The sequence below is a fragment of the Trichoplusia ni genome, chromosome 16, assembly GCF_003590095.1.
Source record: "Trichoplusia ni isolate ovarian cell line Hi5 chromosome 16, tn1, whole genome shotgun sequence".
Classification (NCBI taxonomy): Eukaryota; Metazoa; Arthropoda; class Insecta; order Lepidoptera; family Noctuidae; genus Trichoplusia; species Trichoplusia ni.
Genome location: NC_039493.1, coordinates 1,174,512 through 1,197,533, shown reverse-complemented (window position 1 = coordinate 1,197,533; position 23,022 = coordinate 1,174,512). Strand labels below are relative to the sequence as shown.

Sequence of the window (23,022 nt, the reverse complement as noted above, 5' to 3'; positions counted from 1 at the left end):
AGTAGCATGACAACCACAAATAGCACTCAATAATGTTTTTCAAATTGCAATATCTGTCAAAGTAAAATAGTCTTTATAACAATAGTCACTGGTATAAAACCAAATTTTGCCACCACAAAGTTCCTTTAAATCCATATATATGCTAGCTAGCATGTATTCTTATAATTTAAAAACTACACATACAATATGACTCCTTATTTGGGATCTAATTTTAAACCAAGTTAAAAGTCCCTGTAGTTATCTTTAATTAGTATATGTTTGACAAATTCCTTATTAACACAAAGCATTTATTAATTGTAAATTAGTACTTATATTTTGCATGTAAATCGTAAACTAATATAGTTTGAACAAACATTAATATAATTTTAAAACTTGACTCTATTTTGTTTGTCTTTATATTTATTAAATACGATTATTTAATAGAGCTTTCAAGTGACAATTAATTTAATTAATCAATTAAAATTTTAAGTTTTGTATTTTGTGCAAAATACTTTTGTCTAAAACAATTTTATGATACAGTTAATAACTTATTTCTTTAAGTTTTGGTTAGAGTTTAAAAAGTTTAATCTTTGCTTCGGCGCTAATGTTGCACGAAGATAAAAAATAATATCTTTACATCTTCTCACTGTTAAAATTTTAGAGTAATTTAAATTTGACTCAAGATGTTGCTACCTTGTATTGGATCCAAGATGGCGAGCTCCTGTCAAAATAACCTCAAAAATCTAAAGTAAGCATGGAACAAACCAATTCTGTGATAGAGCAGTGCCAGTGAATTAGTTAATAGATTTTTAGCATTTATACAACCTAAGACTATTTGGTATTATATAATTTTGGTATAAGTTTTAAAGTAATATGACATTTTGAAATTAACAAAAAATATTTACCAAAAATTTTATTTTTATTGAATCTTCATTTTTTTTTGTAATGCGTATTATTAATATAGTTAAAAATTATAGTTATTTTAAAATACCTTTTGTTGATAAAATAAATACTGATTGTTTTGTATGAGTACGACGTCATAAATTGCTTAGTATAGTTATTTATCTCTACAACTATTTCTAACTTTCTTATAAGAATCCGTTTTAAATTGAAGTTTCCTTAACAAAAATACTTATTAAATGAAAATGAGTCTCATCTTGTGAATTCAGTTTTCCTTGCACTTAAAAGATACACGACATAGTACTTATTTTATTATCAAAAGGTCGCTTCCTAAATTCACCTTATAGTGTTGTGGGGAAGGTTAATTCTCCTATTTGATTCTCCTATTGAATTTCATATTTGACGGGCCTGTTGGTCTAGTGGTTAGTGACAATGACTGCTATACCGGAGGTCGTGGGTTCGATTCCCGCCCAGGACAAATGTTGTGTGATGAGCGTGATCATTTTGTTCTGGTGTCTGGGTGTAATTTATCTATAATATGTATGTATTTAGAAATATTTAAGTAAGTTTATCAGTTGTCTGATTACCATAACACAAGCTCTGCTTAGCTTGGGATCAGGTAACCGTGTGTGAGTTGTCCCAGGATATATTATATTATTATATTATTTATGCTTTATTTTTATTAACTAGCATTTGTAATGCATTTATTTTTAGTAGATCTGTATTTACTGGCCACCCAACTAATGATAAGTCTCCTCGATGTCTAGTTGGCCTGGCCAGTGCATTTATATAAAGTTAAGTTTTTCAAATCGTGCGTTAATCGTACTGTTAGAGTGTATAATTGATTTTATTTACAATCCTGAGTTGTGATCCCTGGGAAATAGGTTATGGTTGACTGCTTGTGATGTGAAGGATCATTTTCTCTTCTTCATAAGTTTGTAACCAGGAAACTGAATGAATGGATATTTGTGTGATCATAACTTATGATTGTTATTATTTTTGTTTCAATTGCATCGATTTTAGTAACTAATCGTTTTGTACAATAAACAAGATCTTCCAATACCATGTTTTATTTTAGTTTTATCATCCCCAAGAAAATTTCATGAAAAAAGACATGAGTAGTAGAATAATAGTAAAATGATTCATTCTCTAAATTTAATCATCAGCCTAGCCTTTTCTCATCTATGTTGGGGTGTTTTACAAGGAGTGACTGACTATCTGACCTCCTCAACCCAGTTACCTGGTCAACACTGGATCCCCTTAGTTGCACTGGTCGACTTTCTTGCTTCTGACTAACTGTTGTTAAAGATGTGTAAATAACAGCCGAGACCCACAGTTTAACGTGTCTTTCGGAACACGGAGGAATTTGTCATTACATAGATGGTCCCGTCCATCCACGGACCGACGCTACCGTATCAAACGTAGCTTAAGCTGTAATCGATAAGCTTCTGCAGTTTAGCAACGAAATCGTCTAATAAAAAACGCATTCACAAATATTGTAGGACCTTTTCGAATTAATAAGATTACTAGGGCTACCTTGAATTGTGATTTCTTAGGTTCATTATAACACAATAATTGTGTCACTTTCGCATGAGTTACATTTATTTCAAGTGAAGCGAATTGTATAAATAAATAGCTTAAACAAATCATGGATTATCTTCAGTAGTATTGCTAACAGTTAAAACTAATAGTAGAGTGCTACAAAAAATAAAAGTTATATTTTACTGATAATCTACAAACAGAACAGTAACATATTATATACTCGATAATAGAAACACCTCTAAAAAACCGTAAGAAATTTCTGTGAGAATACATACTCATACCCAGTTCACCCCAAAAATAAGAGCAAAACAACAACTTAAATACATTAAAAATGACTCCCACAATCAATCCGAGTGGTATCCGCTTACAAAGGAACCGGTAATCTTGCCTTTTGTGTCCACAGCCTAACAAAAGGTTGGCTGTCAAGGTGCGACACTACAAAAGATGTATTGGCCCTCAACTGAGAAATGCGTTCGCGAAAACTTCCCACAACCCGACTTTACCAGACTTCAGCTAAAGGGTCAGTTGCAAAAAACGGGAGCGCAAGTTTTTGTGGTCCGAGATATTTATCTTGTTACCTAATTTAGAACAGCGGTGATAATGATACTCGAAGTGGTAGATTTATGGCCGGGCCGCGCTTCTTAAGGTGTTGTTGACAAAGCTTTGATTGCTCGCCCCGATATGAAAACATTTTGTACATTATCGTCAAGTTTGGAATACGGCTGCTTAAAATTACATAATTAGAAATAAATTAATTACATTAGAGAAGGACTATTCAACGTACAATTTTCATACTATATATTAGGAATTAAGGTTAAACTTGTAGCTATATTAGATTTGTCATTCCTTTTTATTACAAAGTAACGATAGTCGAGTAAAAAAAAACCATTAAAAATGACGCATTATTACAATTTGTTAGTTTAGGCTTTAAATGCCGTTAGTTTCCTCAACCCCTAAATGAAAGCCCTGTCAACAAACACCTTTATTTAACTCTTTAAATACGTAGTAGTTAGGCCATATCATACCATTAACCTAGCTAGGGGCAAGCAAAGATAGTGGTCACTAATACTCAAAGGAAAGTAGACTTTAAGACCGTGTGTTAAAGTTTATAATGTCAGCATCAGGTGTTGTTCGGAGTTCCCTTATGCACACCTGTCATGATCCGTGGGAATATGTTTATGAAGAAGGATACTGTCGGAATTGAAAGAGCAAATTATGTGAACATGCGTTTGTACTGTTATGCGAGCAAAGTTTGCTTGAGATCAGCTGATAATTGCTTTTAAAAATGTTTTGACCTATATAGGTACCCGAGTACTTTAAAATGCCTTTAAAAAAACTGTACGAAATCGCTCATTTGTTTTTTTTCTGGTATTTGTGAAATTAATATAGGTAAACATAGAAGATATCAAATTGAACCCAACTTTAATATTTATTCCATATCTCATCAGAAAGATTAGGTACAAAGAAACACATAATGCGGACAAAAAGCTACATTCACGCCTTTTTTCCTGAAATATTTGCCTCTTATTTTTTACGTGGCAATATTTAGTCAATTCTCACGTTGTAAAGTATAAACATTGACCCATCAATCTCGGCAACAATAAAGTTTTTGTCGAGGCAGCATCCGCGACCCGGAAACATCCCCGGATACGCTCGCTTTTTTCTCCGACTTCACTTAATAAAAACGAGTTGATAGTCAAAAGAGTAGTTTTTGTAAACACCTGTTTCCATGGGAACTCATATGAGATACAGAAATAATGGGATTTAGACGGAAGTGTTATGGGAAAGTGGACAAAAACTCGCGGGAATCATGTTTTTTGGTTTTGGAGCGAAAGTTACGGAAAAAACAACTAAAAGTGTTACAAAAAGAACATATTCTATTTAGTTTTAGTTGCACAGTAGTAAAAGTCTTTTAGCCCTAACAGTTTCCAATAAAAAAAAAAATGTCAAGGCTTTCATTCAACATACTTTATTCATAGAAATAACGATAATTTAACTTAACAAATGAAGTAATTTTATTACCTAGAAATGCTTACAAAAACATCGCTTCCAAATTCTTGCATCATCATAAAAACATCCCCTTATTTATCTTGCAAACAGATAAATTATCGATTAAGAAGGCAAGCTGACCGTGCCGCGTCCGTGAGAAAGTTTAAAAAAAGTTAAGGGTGCTTTATGGTGGAGTTGTGTACAAACACAAACAGTTCCCCGTTTAGAATCGATGTCCGGTGGAAGGAAGTCAGCTTCTTTGTGTATTATTTAATGTTAGAAAGGCTAAGGAGGCGTTTTGCAGCTTATGGACAGATTACACTTCTTTGGTAGCAGGGTACCTCATTTAGGAAAGGAAATTGGTTTTGAATATAACAGCATGTCCTTCAAAGTACATTTTTAAGGCGTCATGCATATCATACAGACATGTATGTGTTTAACATACCTACTTGTGCCATTGTTCTGCTGTTTTTTAAGACATTGGTAGATCAATTACTGCAGTGCAAATTTATGAAACGAAGTAGGTAGGTACGTAGTGCCGTTACGATTTTACTAATGAGTGGGCGCATGAATCTTGTTCTCTCAGTTACCTTTTCTCTCAGAAATATATCTATCTAGTCTTTCTTTCACCAATTTAAAAAAAAGACATTACTATTAATAATACAACAGTATAATATTGATCTAAGATGTAAATAAAACAGGTGCTATTTGAACCAACTAAGAATAAAAAACCTGAAAGGTAAGGGCCTAAAAAAGGCATCTTTTACACAAAAAAACTCTGTACAACTTATAAGAAAAATGTACCATCACCACAACACTGGCTATAACGTGGGAAAACCAAGGTTTATCTAAAAAAACAGGGACCTTAATCCGGAATATCAAAAGATTGATCCACACAATAGTTGTGAGGGGCCAACCCTCTTGAGATGAGGAAGGAAGGAAGGCGCTCGTTATACAGAGGGCAATGGAGCCGCGACAAACAGATGTATGTTGGTAATCTGGTTTTGATTCGACTGCAGATCGAATATAATTAGTATTTTTGACAAATGTTGTCCTTTTCAGTAGCCATAAAATGCTGTTTCTATCTGCCTGCATAATTTCATTGACATATTTAAATTTGAATGGTCAGATTGTGATTTCACGCGTTTAATTGGGTTGTATAGTATTTTAATATCTCCAAGTGGTGGGTGAGTGACTCAATTACAAAATAAAGCTAAATATGAAACAAAATTATGAAAAAAACCAATGCCAAACATGTTATGATCAAAATCTTCTATCGGTAGGGTTAAATCTTCCGGTAAGAAATCGTGAGAGACCTGTCACTTCCTTAGAGAAAAAATAAAGGGTTGTTAATCCGAAATTTATTATTTGTTCAATCCCCTCTTACTGAAGAGGAAGGAAGCGACCCGTTACAATTTAGTTATACTCCACATTTATTGGGAGCAGTTCACACAGACTGTTATACCCGTACTCTATAATATGTCCAGGATACGACAGTTTTTGTATAATACAACTCTATTTGGTAGGAAGTCGTCGGGACTATGGAATTCGTAGTTTGAATGAGTGATATAAAAAAGTAGAATCAAGTGCAGGATATACAGGGGCTTTGGCCGCAGCGAACGGTCTGCCTAGCATCCTAGATAGACGTTGACCTTATGACCTAGATACTTCATCACGTGTTATGCGGTGGGAATCGGCGTATTTTTTACAACTGATATTGATTCTTCGATTTCCAATAACTATCTTTTTAATGTTAAAGGTGTAAGTTAAGATCTGGAGATCAATCATGATGTATCAGATGGACAACCAGGGAATAACTTTACCGAAGTTAGAGGATGTCTATTTGCTATAAGAACACATAAATGTTTTAAAAGTTTAATTGTGTTGTAGATGTGCGGATGTGAGTCAAATTCGTCAACAATGGGTCCTCGACCGGCGTCCAAAAAGGCGATGAACTTTGGCTGGTTTTTATACTTATAGGGGCGGGTAATGTGTATGGAAAGATGTAGATTTTGTTACAAGGGACTTCGGTGTATTTAAAGTGAAGGTTTCGCAAAATATTATTTGAAAAAGCACTTAAGCTGATAGTTGATAGTATTTTATTTGAGCTAGCTTAGAATTTGGGATAAAATATTCCACATGCAAAAATTGGTAACCTCCCCTCGCCATCTGTTTGTCATCGTACCTAATTCCCAGATCATCAAACTAATAAATTAATTTAAATGAATAAACAAAAGGTTCTCACAGCCACCCCGGGCCGACCGAGCCCCGAAACGCGTCAGCGACATGTGACATTCAAATTATTCACCATTCATTAGGCTCATCACGCGATTGCATGGAATATCGTCACACTTGGCCACTCTCCTTAAAAACCATCACACGTTTAAAGCTAACTAGCATACCTTACATTGCAAAATATCCCTTAGAACTATACACATAAGGTGAAATATTTAATGCCACAAGCGCAACCATAAATTTGTTTTAAAATCCTGGCCAAATTATACATGCAGTTTATTAGAGGTTATGTCACGGGCATAAGGTTTAATTTACGATGATTCTTGTGAGGACATCTGTATAGCTAAGTTTGTAAATATGAGTGGACACCGTGGGAGAAATGGTTGGCAGACTAATTAAATATTTATTAAATATTTATTGAAGGGAGGAAAGGTCGTTTGGACACCTGGATGTAACGGCTTGCCTTGTTTACGGAAATAGACTGCTATGGGCTTTTTTTGACATCTACATCTGTACTGTAAGTATTAAAGTATTGTATAAGGAGGTAAAGTTATATATCTATACTGTGTTATTAATACTATAAATTAGATGTTGTAGGGATAATCTCAGGAACTACTGAACCGATATTGGAATTATTTTTACCAATAGAAAGCCACATCATTTGTTAACGTAATAGGCAATCTAACGTATCCAGAAAATAAATCCGCACGTGTTTCAAGCATGTATGATATATTATTCACCTACACGTACCCAAAGATAAGATTCCTGTACATAAACTATAGTAAAGGAAGGGTTGCATGTACTTATGAAATCAAGGATTTTTGGTACTTAGTGATAATGAAATAGGGAGTCTTTCAAAGAGGCCCGAAACGTTTCATGATGACGTAATTGGATAAGTAGTTCCATTTTATTTAGAAGGACATATTTAGGTCAGTAAGAACCTTCTTCTATTAAATTAGCATTGACCCATTTTTTTAAAGCTTAGGCTTAGTTTTTTTTACGATACTACCTAACCTACTCACTTGAGGCACTTATAAATATTCAATGATGTTTAAGGATGAGTTGTCAAAAGTAGTAAATTATCATATCGATTTGGTAAATATACGATTAATAATAGATTTAAGAAATGAACATACTTAAAAATGAGCTTAGTTTTATTTTAACAAATTGCCAATTTAAATATTAGCACGCAAGAAGGTTCAAAAATCGCAACTTTTTTTGAGTGCACGACAAACAAACGCAAATCGCGCATAGCGTCACAAGAACCCTTTGCACCTAACACACATTCCCACAGTCCGCGGCGCCGTGGGAACTCATACTCACCCCCACCCATAAAGTACCACAATTACCTGCGAACACACGGCCACAAAAAAAACTCGAAACTTCATACTCCACCTTCCCTTTACGCTACGTTGCACCTATAAAGTTGCGAGTAAAGTGAACAGTTTATAGTGAAAATAATCATGAGACTTTATGGAAAGGTGGGGTTCATCAAGTACGGAGTTAGCTGCGAGGGGCGGAAGGACAATTATTGCGGTTCTTGATGTGCGTGCGTACGCGCATTCCCATACTATACAGGATAAGGGTCCGCAGGTGTAGCTTCACTCGATGCGTTATTGTTTAAGTTTTTATTATTGTGTTTTATATGTAATTTGCGAATTAATTTTCTGTAGCCAGTTAATGATTTTAATAAAATATAACTAATTGAATTTTACGACAAAATATTTTATTGTGACAAAGTTGAAAGACAACATATATTTTTTTAGAAACCATAGGAACTTAAATTACAATTAAAAGTATCGTAAAAAAAACTAGATTACTTTAATATATATTCTTAAAATATTTTTCTAATAGTTCATGTTTTCAAGTTCATAACAAATTGCCTATCAAAACCCGACCATTTTTCGCACGGAATCGAACACAAAACAGCTGTCTCGCTAGCAACTGAGCCTAAGCTCTCCATTCACAACGTTCCCCATCAGAGAGAGACGGCACCAAAACAAAACATACCGATACAGTTCCCACCGCAGCAACCCCTGCGTAAGAGAGAGACAAACACATGTTTGGGGCTACAACTCATAACCGGGATGGCTGGATAGAAAGCAATTGAATTTTGCTTGTACAGTTACGGACGGGTATCCTCATAAGGTGATCGGCCACCGTCCAGGGTAGACGTGTCGTGTTAAATAAGTTCTAAATACATCGTGAAGTGACAATGCCGTGTAGTGAAGATGATGACTCCCAAACCGGGTTCTCTGAACCAAGCCACGGGATGTCGAAGGCAGAATTGCGAAAGGTGAATAAGTGTTTCGTATTTTTGTGAGGTGAACCTCCGATGTAGTGAATTATTAATGTGAATCTTTGAGTAGTTTTTCGATCAATTAATATTTGATAAAAGTTTTAAAAATAATTGTACAAAAAATTACATTATTTATTTGTTAAAACTTTAGAGTAGTGAATTAGGCAGTTTTTAAGAAAATTCAAGTAAAAATCGAAGATTTAACATGTGATTTATAATTTCCAGACGAATAAACCAATAATGGAGAAGAAGCGGCGCGCGCGCATCAACCACTGCCTCAACGAGCTGAAGGAATTGCTCGTAGATAGTGAAAAAGACGTAAGTTACATAACTCATTCAATAGTTTTACTTAGTTAATTCAAAACTTTTGTCTGCTATTTATTTGTTGTGAAATATAGTGTAACTTTTCCGGCATATCACCAGATGATCAAAAAAAATATTGGTTTCAATTAAGTTTTGTGTTGTTTTTTGAAATTTACCCTGGGATTTGAAATAATTAAACAAATATTCAAAAAATATCTTTAAACAATTTTAGTGCAAAGTGACGCAATCTTATTTTAAACCATTCTAATAAGAATCCTGTACGCCTTTTAGCTAACTATATTTCTGTATTGTTTACAGCCAGCTCGCCACGCCAAGTTAGAGAAGGCGGATATCCTCGAGCTGACCGTGAAACATCTTCAGAAGATGCAGCGTCAGCAGCTGGCCGCCGCCATCGCCGCGGACCCGGCAGTGCTGCAGCGCTTCAAGGCAGGCTTCAGCGACTGCGCCGTCGAGGTGCGCCGCTATCTGTCCCGCCTCGCCAGCGTCCCCACCGGACTCAGACACCGGCTGGGCAACCACCTAACATCATGCGTAGGAGGCATGGACACTCTCCAACCAAGAGACTACGCACCTCTACTCCCTGATCCTCTAAGACTAGACGATGAGAGACCAAGCGCGTTCCACTTCGTCAAGTCCACCCGACCCACAAGCCCTCCTCTCAGCCCTCTCTCCTGTGACTCAGCCTGCGACTCCTCTACAGAACTCGAAACTCCTCCAAGACCAGTCCAGACGTTCCCGTTCCCCACCCCGCCCAGCAGATCCGCCTCAGATCAAGACTCCAGCCCAGAAACACAGAAACCAACAGTGTCGTCAACCACGATATCACCAGAAAACAGACAAGAACCGTTAAGACATAAGAAATTCATGGAGCCGTTATCAATAGTGATCGATGTGGAGAACTATAAAATAGGAATCGATGCGTCACCAAAGAGGGCGGTGGACTACTCTATGCGGCACAAGTTAAAGCGGCCGGTGATGGAAGTGTCGGGTCCTGCGCCGAAGATGATCAGAACTGAGGAGAAAATTCCTGAAATCTACAGAACCCCAGACAAATCCGCGTTCACGAGAGTGTCGGACAGAATACCAGTGTTTCACCCCAAAAAGTTAACCGTTCCTGAGAGCATTCCTTCAGTTAGGGAATCTGCTTTCGAGGTCCAGCCTCCTGTACCACGAACTGTGATAAGTCACACGGCGGCGTCGCTAGCGCAGTCCTCACAACAGAACGCACCCAGAGATTTGAAGGTGGAAGCTGACACCAGCTCCAAGTCCCCAAGCCAAGGTACTTCGTCCAGTACCGAGATGTGGCGACCTTGGTGAAAAGCAAACTACGAGTACAAAACATTACAGTTTTGTGTGAAAATGTCTGAAGTATCTGTCGACATGAAGTTGAGTGAAAAACAAGTGATACAAAATACCTTTGGTAAATTAGTATAAAACCTTTTTATTGATGTTTTGTTTAAAAATCTGATATATGGTTGAAATGAGAGTTATTTGTTTAAATTTATGTCTAGAGAGGGTTTTAGGAGTTCCTAGCCTCGCGTAAGTGCCTCGATAGCTTTAAGTATGTACCTGTGGTACTGCGTTATATTAAAATATTTTTTACCTTTTGGTTGATACTTATTTTGTGTTTGTTTTAAGACCTCCATTTAGTAGATAAGTGTGAACGGGTTCATGATAAAATAGTCAGTGAAATTAATATAATTTTGCCCAGCTGTTGGAAATAATAGATTTAATATTTTTATAGGCCTCTGAAATGTTAAGACTTGACACGTTTAGGGAATACGAATAATAAACAACGAAAAAACAGGACTACTCTTTTAAAAGTCGGTTGAAGTGAAATTGATACAATAAGACATCAAATCAATGTTCAAAAAATACTTTATTCATTGGCAAGCACATTCCATGGCGATATGAGTAGAATAAATAACCAAAAGGCGTGGTTTAAAGCCAGTACAAAACCAGTGACAATAAATTAAAACACACATGTCAAACTCGAGAACATTAGGGATCAATAAAAGAACATTATTTGGTAAAATAAATAACAATGTACAAAATATCATAATTTTTAATACATATTATTTGCTACACAGTACACAATGTGACGCAATTTTAGCCGGTGGGGTATTTATTTTTGTAGAACGACAGTATGGATGGCAACTGAGTATAAAAAGTAAAATTATATTTAATCCAACCGATATTTAATCAAAAAAAGCTATAAGCGAGGGCTCTCAATAGGAGTATAGACACTATCCCAGTATCCCTTTACTAAAATAAAGAACTTAATATTTTGTAACTTTAAGTGTAATTCAGACTAGCAAGGATTTCTCTTGAATAACCTTACCTACACCTGGGTTCTTTTAGTACCAAAACTACAAACAAGCTTTAAAACTCAAGCTTTTAAATTAAATAATAAGGTGCCTTAATTTGTATCCATTGCGTGGACGTACGAACTACGTAGTATAAGAGAACACCACTGGTGGTTTTTTTTATCAAGTTTTAGAATATCTATTTAGCTTCGATAAGGATAAGCGCACACTGTGAAGATTATTCGTTTAGGAAAACTTGAGAATATGTATGGCAAGTCTCTGAACAAAATGGCATATATTACAATTTGTAGGCTATGTTACAAATAAAAACTGGGCCTCGACTCAGCCATTTAAATTTCCCTGGGCAGTAATCGATATTCGTTTTATAAGACTAGTATGTCGTCACATATCATTTAATTCATTGTGACAGCATAACTATAAGTAAAAGATCCATAATCATAAATTTGAGCACATTTTTGCATCTAATCTCAATTTTGTAAGAATCTACCAACATCTACCGTCAATTCTACCAACATAGGAGATTGTCGAAATTATATTTTCATGACTAGCAATAGCACAAAATTGACACTGAGTTCTATAATAATAAATTAATTTAAATTGGCGAACACATAATCAAATACTGTTTGGTATTACATCACATAAAATATTTAAGTTAACGAGCGAGAAAAACAATCGATCTCGATTCCTTTTTACTCTTTCCCCACAAAATCAAACTAATATAAATTATAATAATAGACCACAAAATATGATCCTTAGTCCCAAGTACCTACACAAGATTATTAACACATTAAACACAGTTGGTTCATATAAAGTTAAGGTAAATTGGTCCTTATTCACTTATGCTTGAGGTAGTCTTTCCTTTGCTGCTGCAGTTTCTGCTCCAACAGTGTGATCTTCTCTTGGTACTTGCCGGCTTCTCGAGTCAGTGCCTGTATTGCTGAGTCTTTTCGTGCTACTGCTACTTTTACCCTACAAAAATACTTTAGTATAGTAAATAATGTAACGATGGTACAGACAGGAAGTAAAGTCGATTACCAGTGATAGAATTTTGTCATTAATTACGAGTTGAGAGGAAAATAATGGCTTTAACACTGAGAATCTACTAATAACTTCCTTCACACTATTCATGAATAAGTAGCTGAATCATTTTGTTCATCGACTTTCGTCTCAGACCGTGTACGTGTTACTACTCTAATTTGAAGATATTACGTTACTCTCTTACTTTACACCAATAATAGAAAAGTTTATTTACTGGGGTCATAAACAGTCTCCTCCTGAGCAATCTTCTCGGCGTTTCTTTGTCAAAACAAATCCAGCAGTAAGAAATTCAAGCCTTTTAACATAGGGGTTATATATACATTTGAATCACATGCATAAAACACCTGACTTAAAATAGGCAAATATGGAAGCGCTTGGGGTTCGAACCCTTAGCACTTTGCGATTTCCTCGACTATGCCCTTACACCTATCCAAATTTAAAATGTCCAGCGTGTCTTGACAATTGTCATTTACAATAGCGCAAAAGCCTGAGATGATGTGAAAACGACACGTGACACGTAAGGAAGAGTTGTCATTTCAATACATTTTAGCAATTTGCCTCCGTTTGGAAACTTGACACTTTTCAACATCTTTCTCAACCGGAAGGGAGGTTCTTTATTTGTCTTAATTGTTTAATGTATGTTACCTCCGAACCTCAGATTGGATAGAACCGATTTTGTAACTTTTTTATTAACGTGAAGTAGCTGTCATTTCGTCCCATAAATATATTATCTATTTTGGCTCACTAGTCTTCTAGCCGGAAGACTTCAAGCCGGTTGTATGTTGTTAAAAATTAATATTATACTATCATCTCGCCCGGGTATAAGTTCTCCCCTTCCCTGCTACTTTACAACATGTATTCAGCTATCATACTTGGCGTATAGCTGGTGCATCTGCTCCTCGTGCACCTTCTTCATGTCCTCCATCTCCTTCTTGAGGCCGCTCACCGTGTTCTTCCACTTCTCCTCGCAGCTGGCTCTCACTTCCTCTGCCCGGGATTCCAGTTGAGTATTCTTCTGCATGAAGAAATAAAATTAATAAAACACAAAAAGTGAGCTCATGTCACTTTAGGAAAAATATTCTCCTTTATAATATAAAGAATGTTCATCATATTATTTGCTTACAAGAAAAGGCTTTAAATGTTGGTTTTTTGTTTAATATGTTTAATGTAATAAAACTTTTGTTGTAAAATGTGAATAAAGGAAGACATTTTGTTATCAGAAAACGCAATTACGGCTTTTATTGAGCATATCTTATTATATAAGTGATAAAGCTACTTACTTCAGTCAAGACTCGGTTTCGTGTCTCCAGCTGGGATATCATAACTTCCATTTCAGCACCTACGGAAAATCAAAAACATTCTCCAGGTTAATCAGAACCCGTTTTGAATTGAAGTTGCGGTACGATTGTAACCGTTGTTGAAAACTTTTAACATATTTATTTAATGACTAATTCATTTCATTCTCGTAATGGAACTCTTCATTTCCCATTAATTTATATTGATCATATTTTATTTTGTACTGATCGACTGCTCGAATAACATTGGCGAAAACTAGCATCTTCTAAAGAACTTTTTTATGATATGGTAGTGGAATCCTGACGGACACTCCCTCCAGTGAGTAAACCTAAACCTAACCGTGCCACTACATCCCGCGTTTTTGTGTCGGTGTATGGCAATGCGTAGCAATCCTTCATACGACCGTCCTTCCAATCCATACTTTCGCTTAGACCAGCCCCATCCACATCATACGTTCTTTTCTTTTTCCTTAAAAAAAAAACGACTCCCGCACTAAGGAATTTAATCCTTGTGTCGCGGGGGGTTTCACAAATATTCATGTATCATGCACAAATACACCCAAACTTAAGACAAGCATTCCTGGTTCACACAAATGCTTGTTCTACGCGGGGTTTGTCGTGATTACTTCCACGCTGGGCTGTCTGGACATACATCTGTCCTCGGTGTGTCGTATCCTGGCCTGCGCGTCCTGGTACCTCCTCAGCGTGGCCTGCTCAGTCTCCGCCAGCTCCTTCAGCTCCGCCTCGTACTGATCCTTATTTCTCCTACAGATGAAGATATAAAAAATAAAAAGGGTTTTACTGGCATAAAAATAAGGCACAATCATATTTGAAACCCAGGCTCCTGCGCTAGGTGAGTCCTCTGATACTGAAGCCAGTGTTTTTTTGAACAACACAATTTGTGTTTTGCAGATATATTAAAGGAATGGGATGAAGTAATTTTGGATAATTTAGCAATATTTAAAGCTATTTAGCAACGGCGGCGAAAAAAGAAAAAAAATATGGAAGCGAGTTATCTTTACGAATTAACTGAGACACATTCCCCACCTATCCAATACCGATACAAAAAAAACAGCTCTGCTAGGTGCTATCCTAAATAAACTAATTAAGAAACGTATTACGTTTAAATGTAGAAAAAAAGGAAAATTTTATTGTTCTTTCAATGCCAGTCAACAGGCGATTAGATACATCAGGCAGTTGAAAGAGCCACTAAGCGACTTTAGGAAAGGTATATATCCAATATTGGACTACTACGAGCTGCTGATGATGACGTAATGCTAGAGTTTCCCTCCCCACCTGAGCGCGTCCTGCAGCTCCCTCCTGCCGGCCTGGGCCTCGGCCTCCATGCTCTCGATGGCCCTCTCTATCTCCTTGTCCCTCTCCTGCTTGTGCTGCGCTATGATCTCCGCCGTCTTCCGCTTGATCTGCGCCTGCTGCTCCACTTCCAACTGCTTCTTGTAGTCTTCTAGCTGCTTCTGTATTTCGATCTCGCGTAGTTTCATTTCTTCCTGGAATGTTTTGGAAATTAATTATCAGGTTACACTCGTGAAAGGAATTGCTTACTACATCACTGATAGTTAGCCCTGGCTGTTATGATAACTAACCTCGTGCTTCTTCTTTTCTTTCATTATCTCGTGCTCCATCAGCTGCTTTCTTTCTTCTATCATTTTTTCTTGTTCAGCTTTCCATTTTTCTGCAGAAGAAGGTTTATTGCAAGTTGAAAAGAAAGAAAGAAGAGAATAATATATGGATGTAGGTCGCAAAGCGAAGAAATATTATTAAATCATTTCTGATTCTATAGCCCAATTTAGTTATTGTATTTTTTGTGCTCTTGGAAAAAAATCTGTAGTCAGACAAGATCAGTTTCGCGACAAAACAATAAAATACCAAGAAGTTTCAGCAAGAAAAAGCCCTTGTTCAAAGATTCAGACCCTCATCAACGACATAGTCACACCACTGGTCAATTTCAAAGGCTTTTAACTATCTAGATTACGAACAATTCTTGCGAACAAAATATCAAAATTATGATTTAATATTCTTCAAAGCCCCACTACATTATATATATTACCGAGTTCGTCCCTCTGCGCCCGCTCCCTGTCGGCCAGGTCCCGCGCGACCCTCTCGTTCTCAGCGCGCATGTCTGCCACGAGGCGGGTGCGCTGCTCCTGGTACGTCAGCTCTATCTCCAGGATCTGCTTCTCAAGTCTAGGGAGGTAACATTCGACATCATATTAAATATTGAAAATATGAGAACATTTCTTTCCCTTAGGAGAGTACATACTCCATAATTAGGACTTAGAAATTAGCCAACTGCAAATTAGCGATACAGCAAATTGGAACTGATTACCCACTGATTAAATTCCAGATAGATTTCAGATAAAACATTAAACGTTTCATTAAATTTCATATGATGGTTATGGACAAAATTATTATTTTTGAGGTAATTGTTACTTAAGTACACACACACCTTAGCTTGAGCGAAAATACTGAGACTGGGACCAAAAAAATCCCTTCGTATTACCCCAAACATTTATAACCCGGTTATCCCCTCACCTGGAGCTAGCCAGATGCCTCTCCTTGACGAGCGCGGCCTCCTTCTCCTCCTCCAGCACCCGACGCAGTTCCTCCAGCTCCTGCGCATGCTTGGCCTGCGTCCGGCCGCTGTGCTCGGCGTGCATCATCTTCAAGTCAGAGATCTCCTTCTGTTGCCGCTCCGCCATCTCGCGAAGCTCACCTTCTAGACCTTTTACTGTTAACTCCTAGGGATTAAAACATAAATGTATCTTCGTTTTATTCTCGGTGAATTAAAGTCAAAACACCGATGTTTATTTAACATTTAATGACATGTTAAACATGTGCTGAAATATTAGCTGTTATAATTTTGTACACTAAATATGGCAGAGCATAGATGAATCTAGAAAACAGGCTTCAGCATTTATAAAATAGTGATACTTCAATTTGGTGTTTAGAAAGAAAATATAAATGCGTAACAGTGAGTTGTACCTTAATTTTTTCCGCTTTCTGTCGAACCCAGCGCTGTCTTGCAACCTGAAATCGTGATAAGCGTATGCAATATGAGAGGAAATGAAAGACAAGGATAATAGGTTTTAGGATAGCCATGTATGAAGACTACAAGTGTTATGAAATATCAGCAATGCATAAAACATGACTCGGGCTATGTACAAATGAACATTTATCTACCAATCCAATTTTCGACTGTATGTAAGTTAACAGGGCCTCCCACTCACATAGTTTTGGTTTAAGAGGTACTGGAAGGCTCTCATTAGCATTAATTATCAATGTTAAGCATATTAAAGTATTTATGAGAAACGTGAAGGAGATGGTGTGGATACCTGCTCGCTCGGGGGACAGAATGGGTTGGGTCAGACTCTTACCGACTAAAAGTAACCACCATGAACGAGTATGGTAATGCGTTGCAATTCTTCTTGTCCCGCTGCCAGTAGTGTGGGCCGTCAGGGTGTGATCCGCTTGACAATTCCTATGCATTGTCGCACACCGACTTAAAGCAGATGTTGCACGGCGGTTCAGGTTTAGTCAGTAAGAGTCTGACACTACCCGCTTTCTCCCCCAAGGAGGGGAGTGTCCATGAGTATTCCCCGCATTTTTTATGGGGCTTAGCCCGCCACACATGCCCGTCCTAACAACTCCTGTAAGCCAGGATCTACAATGTAACCAACGAAAACCACCGAAACACTTGAGTTCGGTGCGTCCCAGGGGAAAGCAATTAATTGCCTTGGAACCCGCAACGAAATTAATCAGAAATAGGAAAAAGGTGGCAAAAAATTATCCACTTTACTCCATAGCAAGCGGAAGGCAAAAGAAGAAATAGCTTCTCCGCCTAACCAAATAAGGTTGTGTTGTGTGTACCTGTTGCGCGGCCTGCATCTTGTCGTGCTGGTTCCGTAGCTCCAGCTTGTACCTCTCCTCCAGCGCCTGCGCCGCGCGCTTCCAGCGCTCCTCCAGCGAGCGTCGCTCGTCCACCAGCTGCTCGATGCGGTGGTTCAGGGTCTTTTTGTCGTTTATTAACTGGGACGAGTGTGTAATAGATGAAATTGATTCTGACGTTTATGGTACCGAACTGGTAGAATTTGGATTGAGTCGCAAAATTTAAATGAGTTTAAGATTTGGTTCACTTCCAAATCATATAGGAGTTCATGTTAAATAATATTTTAATTTGTAATGAAATCTAAGTTCTTGTCACAAATCAATGTGTTCGAGTAAAACGAAAATTTTCGAGTCTCGGGGATTCTTAATTCTGTAAAATAAGATCGATTTCACAGAGAGTAACTTTAACTTAAACTTGAGTAAAGATTTTCATTCTAAACTGAACACACAAGTAATAAATGAAGAGGAAACCTAATGAATAACAGTTTATATAATATTAGTACCTAGATACATAACAATTTCAGACGTCAGCGTGAACCTCATTCTTGCAATTTCTAAAAGTTCCCTTTGCAGGACACTTAGCATAGTGCTCATTAATCATACATACACTTAGCTCTTGGCTCAGTAATGATTTGTACCTGATCGATGAAGTTCTGATGCCGCTTGATGGTGTCTTCGCATTCCTGTTTCACTTTGTTAATGTTCCGAATGGATTGCTTCTCTAAGTTGCTCACTTTGTTGATCATCTGAAAAGTTCAATTTTAGCATATTGTTGATGGAAGAACTATATGATATAAATGGGAAGTCCATAATTGTCTCGTAGCTAATTCAGGATTATCTGAGAATCAGACTCTATCAATATTGGGCTTGAGCTCTTTATGTTCAGGATAATATTTTTAGCGTATTATAAAGCGAATCTTAAGTCAACATACAAATTAATCTGGAGAATACAAGCATTTATTTTGATAGAATCTATTAAGCAAGATCCGTTAAAAAAGTCTTAACTATTCAATCCTATTCAAGCCTTCACACCAAAAATGATCAAATTCATTCTGAATACTACTACTCTACTTTGGTTAAAAAATACTTAGTACGATGTTATAAGCAGACCTGTTCCTTATGGTTGGTGAGGCTCTCCTGCAGCAGCGCGATGCAGCAGGAGCGCTCCTCCAGCTGCAGCGAGCACGTCACCAGCCGCTGCGCCAGCTCTGTCTGAGGCAGCTTCAGTAGCGCCTCGAGTCTGACAGACGCGATATATTTAATCACTTACTATTTCAAATACTTTTTAATTATCCACATGAATTATTATTGAGGGGGTAGGTGGGACTGTATACTTGCTTTCGAGAATATTTAGATAGGTAACTATTGTTGTTATACACTCACTTGGGCGTAGCTTGCGGAGTACTGTTGGTGACGACGGATAGAGCATCATTCGCGCTCTGCTCCACTTTCTCCAGAAACTCGAATATTTCCCTTAAACAAAAATCAGTTATCTTAAACTCCAATAGAAAACGAACGTTAACACAAAACAATTATCAACTTACATAAAATTATCCCTAGGCGAACTGCTTCTTTCCTCATTTTTATTACCACCGCTTTCAGTACGATTAGTATTGGTAACTGTCGTTACAGGATTATCTCCGTAACTTTCGATCTCTTTGAGCATCGAGTAGATATCTAGCACTGTAGACTTATCATTAAGTTCTTTTTTTGGAGTATTCGTATCTTTCTCTACCGAAGGAACGGGTGTCACTGGCCTTGGAACTTCGACTTTATCTTCCGGCACTGATGGATCAGATTTAGATGACTCCGATATTTGTATCTCTTCTATTTCAAGGACTCTCGGCGAAGGTGCTGATAATGACATCCACGAGTCAATATCTTTGTCGTTCTGTACGCTGTCGATCCTAGCACTCAAAGGAGTTCTCATAGTAAACATGTTCTTTTGAGTTTGGTTCCTAATGTTAACTGGGATAGGACTTTTTGCAGCTGCTTTTGAATTCTTGTTGTTCCAGTCCTGTTTAGGTGCAGTATAGGCTATAGAACTTTCTCCAGATCCAACGTTATTGAATTTCTTATCTTTCTTCGCTGTTGTCGGTACATTCTTGTAATCCCCTTCTTTTACTTTCAAATAATTCTGTATCAGTTCTTTTGTAGAAATTTTGGAAATGTCTCTCTTATTGTCTGGTGTGTTGTTGTTCCTAACTGGTGTTTGGTCCGGTGTACTGCTTTCCTGAGAGGTCTCGCTGCTCTCCTTCCTGGCCTCAAAATGAGAGGCATCTTCAAACATTTTGTCAAGGTTAAGAGGAGTGGGGGATACAGCATCAGTCTTTAAATCTTTGATGGTCAGTTCATGCAGATTGTTTATAGCTTGGAGTTCCTTCTTATAATCTTCAATGACTTTAGAAGTGTACGCTTTGGTTGTACTGTTTCTCAGGTATGATGGATAGTCCAAGTTATCTGGGCAGCTGTTAGGTTTCAGCTCTTCTGAGACTTCATTACTCCCAGGTATGTGCACGTCACTCTTGATCGGCGAATTTTGAGGAGGCAATGCGATGTGACCTTCCTTCTTCAAAAAGAAATCTTTGTACAACAAGCGACTGTGGTTCAACGGCTCGGACCACTGAGCTTTATTGTCTAAAGGATAAGGTTTAGAATAACTTTTATCATTGCTGTTCGTAGAGATGCTATCCAAACTCTTTGGTTGTTCCTCGACCTTATCATGTGAGTTAGACGTTTTCAGTAACGAGGTGTTTGGCAGTGAATAGTTCTGTCTGTAAAACTTATCGTCATTCGCTCCACTGTCAGGATATCCAGAGTCTTTAGACGAGGAATCAGTATGCAACACGGTGCTAGACAATTTAGTTTTGTAAGCTTCAAGTGGATTTGAATGAAAGTCGTCGTAGAAGCTGGTGTAAGTCCTAGATTCGCAGATAAAGTTCTGAGTGATTTTATTATAGTCATCATCTTTTAGGTCTATCACGTAGGTATTTCTTCCAGCCATATTCTCGCGGTTGTCCTTAACAACTTTGTCTTCGAGGGAGTTTTCTGGAGACAAGCTTGACATGCGTTGTGACTGACTCTCCAGGTCTTGGGTCGATTCCTCCTCGACTAAAGACAGCTGCTGTTTTGTAACATTGAGCCGACGGTTGTAAGTATCTATAGCCTGTTCTACATCTGACTGTATGCTGGACACTTTAAAGGAGGCTTGCAAATCAGCTTCCTTTTTATCAGACTCCAGAGGTATGAAATAAGACTCGTATGCTCTTGTCTTGTATGAAGGAGAGAGGCTCCTCTCATGGAACACATTTTTGTTCCTTGTTGGTGACGGAGTCCTTTCAATGATTTTCACCTCCAGCCCATACTCCTGACTAACATGGTCCTCATTTATAGTGCTCTCCATAGGCTTTTGTCTCTTTTTAGCAATATTCCTATACTTCATAAAGTTTTTAGAATTACTGTTTTTGTTTTTTGTGCCTAATTGGGCTTTAGCTTTTATTTTAGTGCCTAAACTAATGTATGTGTCTTCCGAACCATAGTCTGAAGCATTGCTGCATATTTCCTTGTTCTTCTGTGTATGTGTGTCTATGGATTTTGTGTCTTTTAGTAAATCTGCAGTTGGTGCTACTATTTTTATAGTAGTCGGTGAATCTGAGAATTAAAGAACTAATTTTACAATTATGCTACATGATTAACTAGATACATAATACAAAATTAATTAAGAATTGGATATTTACTATTATATGACTGCAGTAGTTCAGCACTGAATGCTTTAAAGAAAGTTCTTGTTGATGGTGCTCTCTCTTTAGTGTCTGCTGAAAATGGTCTCTTGAAGCGCTCAGGAATATCCTAAAAGAAAATGGGGCATTTATAATGATGTTAAAAGACTTATTTAATTTATTTTATATCTTTAAAATATTGTAACTAAAGATTTGTCATTATATTAATGATCATTGAAATAAATTTTATCACCTAAATTCCTGTTGCATGACCAAAGGTAATAATAAAGCTGTTTTTTCAATACTTCGAGGAAAGATATTACCTCAGTAATAAAATTTATAAAAATGTATATAGGTAAGTAGGTCAAAGAAATAAACTTAACATAATTATATTATTTTACCTAAGATATCAAGCAGTGAAGAGCCAAGTTAGAATTTATTTATGAACTTAAATCTTTTATACTCACGCACAAATAAAATGCGGAAGATGCAGTGCAAATGATTCATTAAAGTAGAAAATAATGGGAATTTTAAGTTACTTATTACGCGAAACAAAATTTAAATACTCATATTATTTATTCCTTACATACAGCCGTGCGCGTGACAGCACAAAAGTCACAAATCAGAGAAAAATATGAGATATTAAGATCTCCATGACAACTGTTTTTTCGTTAAATCAAAACAAATAATTATATATTCATAAATGCAAATACTAATTGCTTTGTAACGGATTTTAAGGTTTTAATATATTAAGGGTTTAGTGTTGAAATATGATTAATAAATAATTTGTTATAACAAACGACATAAAAATAAACAAATTACCGGTGTAATGCAAGTGTTTTGTAGCGCAGATCTTGGCCTATTTCTTATATTCCTTTTGTCGTCTTTCTTTTTGCCTCTATAAGATAAGTTTACTGGCGAGCCAAGCAGCCTCAAATTATTGTTTTCTTTAGACATTTCACACACATTCCAACTTCTAAGTTACAAGTTTGAATTTAAATAAAGCTCGCTTGTTGTTATCACAACTTGTCAAGGTTGCTAGGCAACGTTTAAGTGTTCCAGGTAACTTTTTCAACAAAATAATAACATACTTAGCATAAGTCAAATTACTTGCTTTTATATGTAACATGGTAGATTATTATTAACGATTGTGAAACAATAGTGTAACTTGTAAGGTATACGATATTAATAATTGTAATAGTTTGCTTTTATAATTGAATAGATTAAATTTCGCGCACATAATTATGTCATTTGACTCAAGCGGATGTTCCTTGCTGTGTTGCCACGCTATAGATGTTAATCTACTACAGACAAGAATAAAAGTACCATTTACAAGATTTCAATATTAAATTAGAATTAATTGACGTTTTATTTAATTGAAATAGTAAAATTTCCTTATTTTCAATTAATTTTTAGCTACATGTGTATAAATAAATGTTTTCATACTTTGTCATGGCAACCAAACGTAA

The 23,022-nt window shown here is 36.7% G+C and overlaps 2 protein-coding genes across 2 annotated transcripts; one reads left to right on the top strand and one right to left on the bottom strand.

Moving 5' to 3' along the window:
• The first annotated feature begins 8,459 nt into the window (after positions 1–8,459).
• On the top strand, positions 8,460–10,650 carry LOC113501924 (transcription factor HES-4-like). Its single transcript, XM_026883237.1, has 3 exons — positions 8,460–8,941; positions 9,170–9,262; positions 9,566–10,650. Exons 1-3 carry the CDS (start codon positions 8,861–8,863, stop codon positions 10,583–10,585), a joined length of 1,194 nt encoding a protein of 397 aa, XP_026739038.1. The 5' UTR covers positions 8,460–8,860; the 3' UTR covers positions 10,586–10,650.
• Positions 10,651–11,128: 478 nt separating this feature from the next.
• Positions 11,129–22,899, bottom strand: LOC113502002 (centrosomal protein of 131 kDa). Its single transcript, XM_026883351.1, has 16 exons — positions 22,376–22,899; positions 21,572–21,683; positions 19,379–21,485; positions 19,218–19,307; positions 18,945–19,074; positions 18,473–18,580; positions 17,817–17,975; positions 16,932–16,976; positions 16,482–16,687; positions 15,997–16,133; positions 15,533–15,621; positions 15,225–15,436; positions 14,581–14,693; positions 13,914–13,972; positions 13,506–13,648; positions 11,129–12,564 (listed from the first exon to the last, which is right to left on the bottom strand). Exons 1-16 carry the CDS (start codon positions 22,508–22,510, stop codon positions 12,429–12,431), a joined length of 3,981 nt encoding a protein of 1,326 aa, XP_026739152.1. The 5' UTR covers positions 22,511–22,899; the 3' UTR covers positions 11,129–12,428.
• Positions 22,900–23,022: the final 123 nt, after the last annotated feature.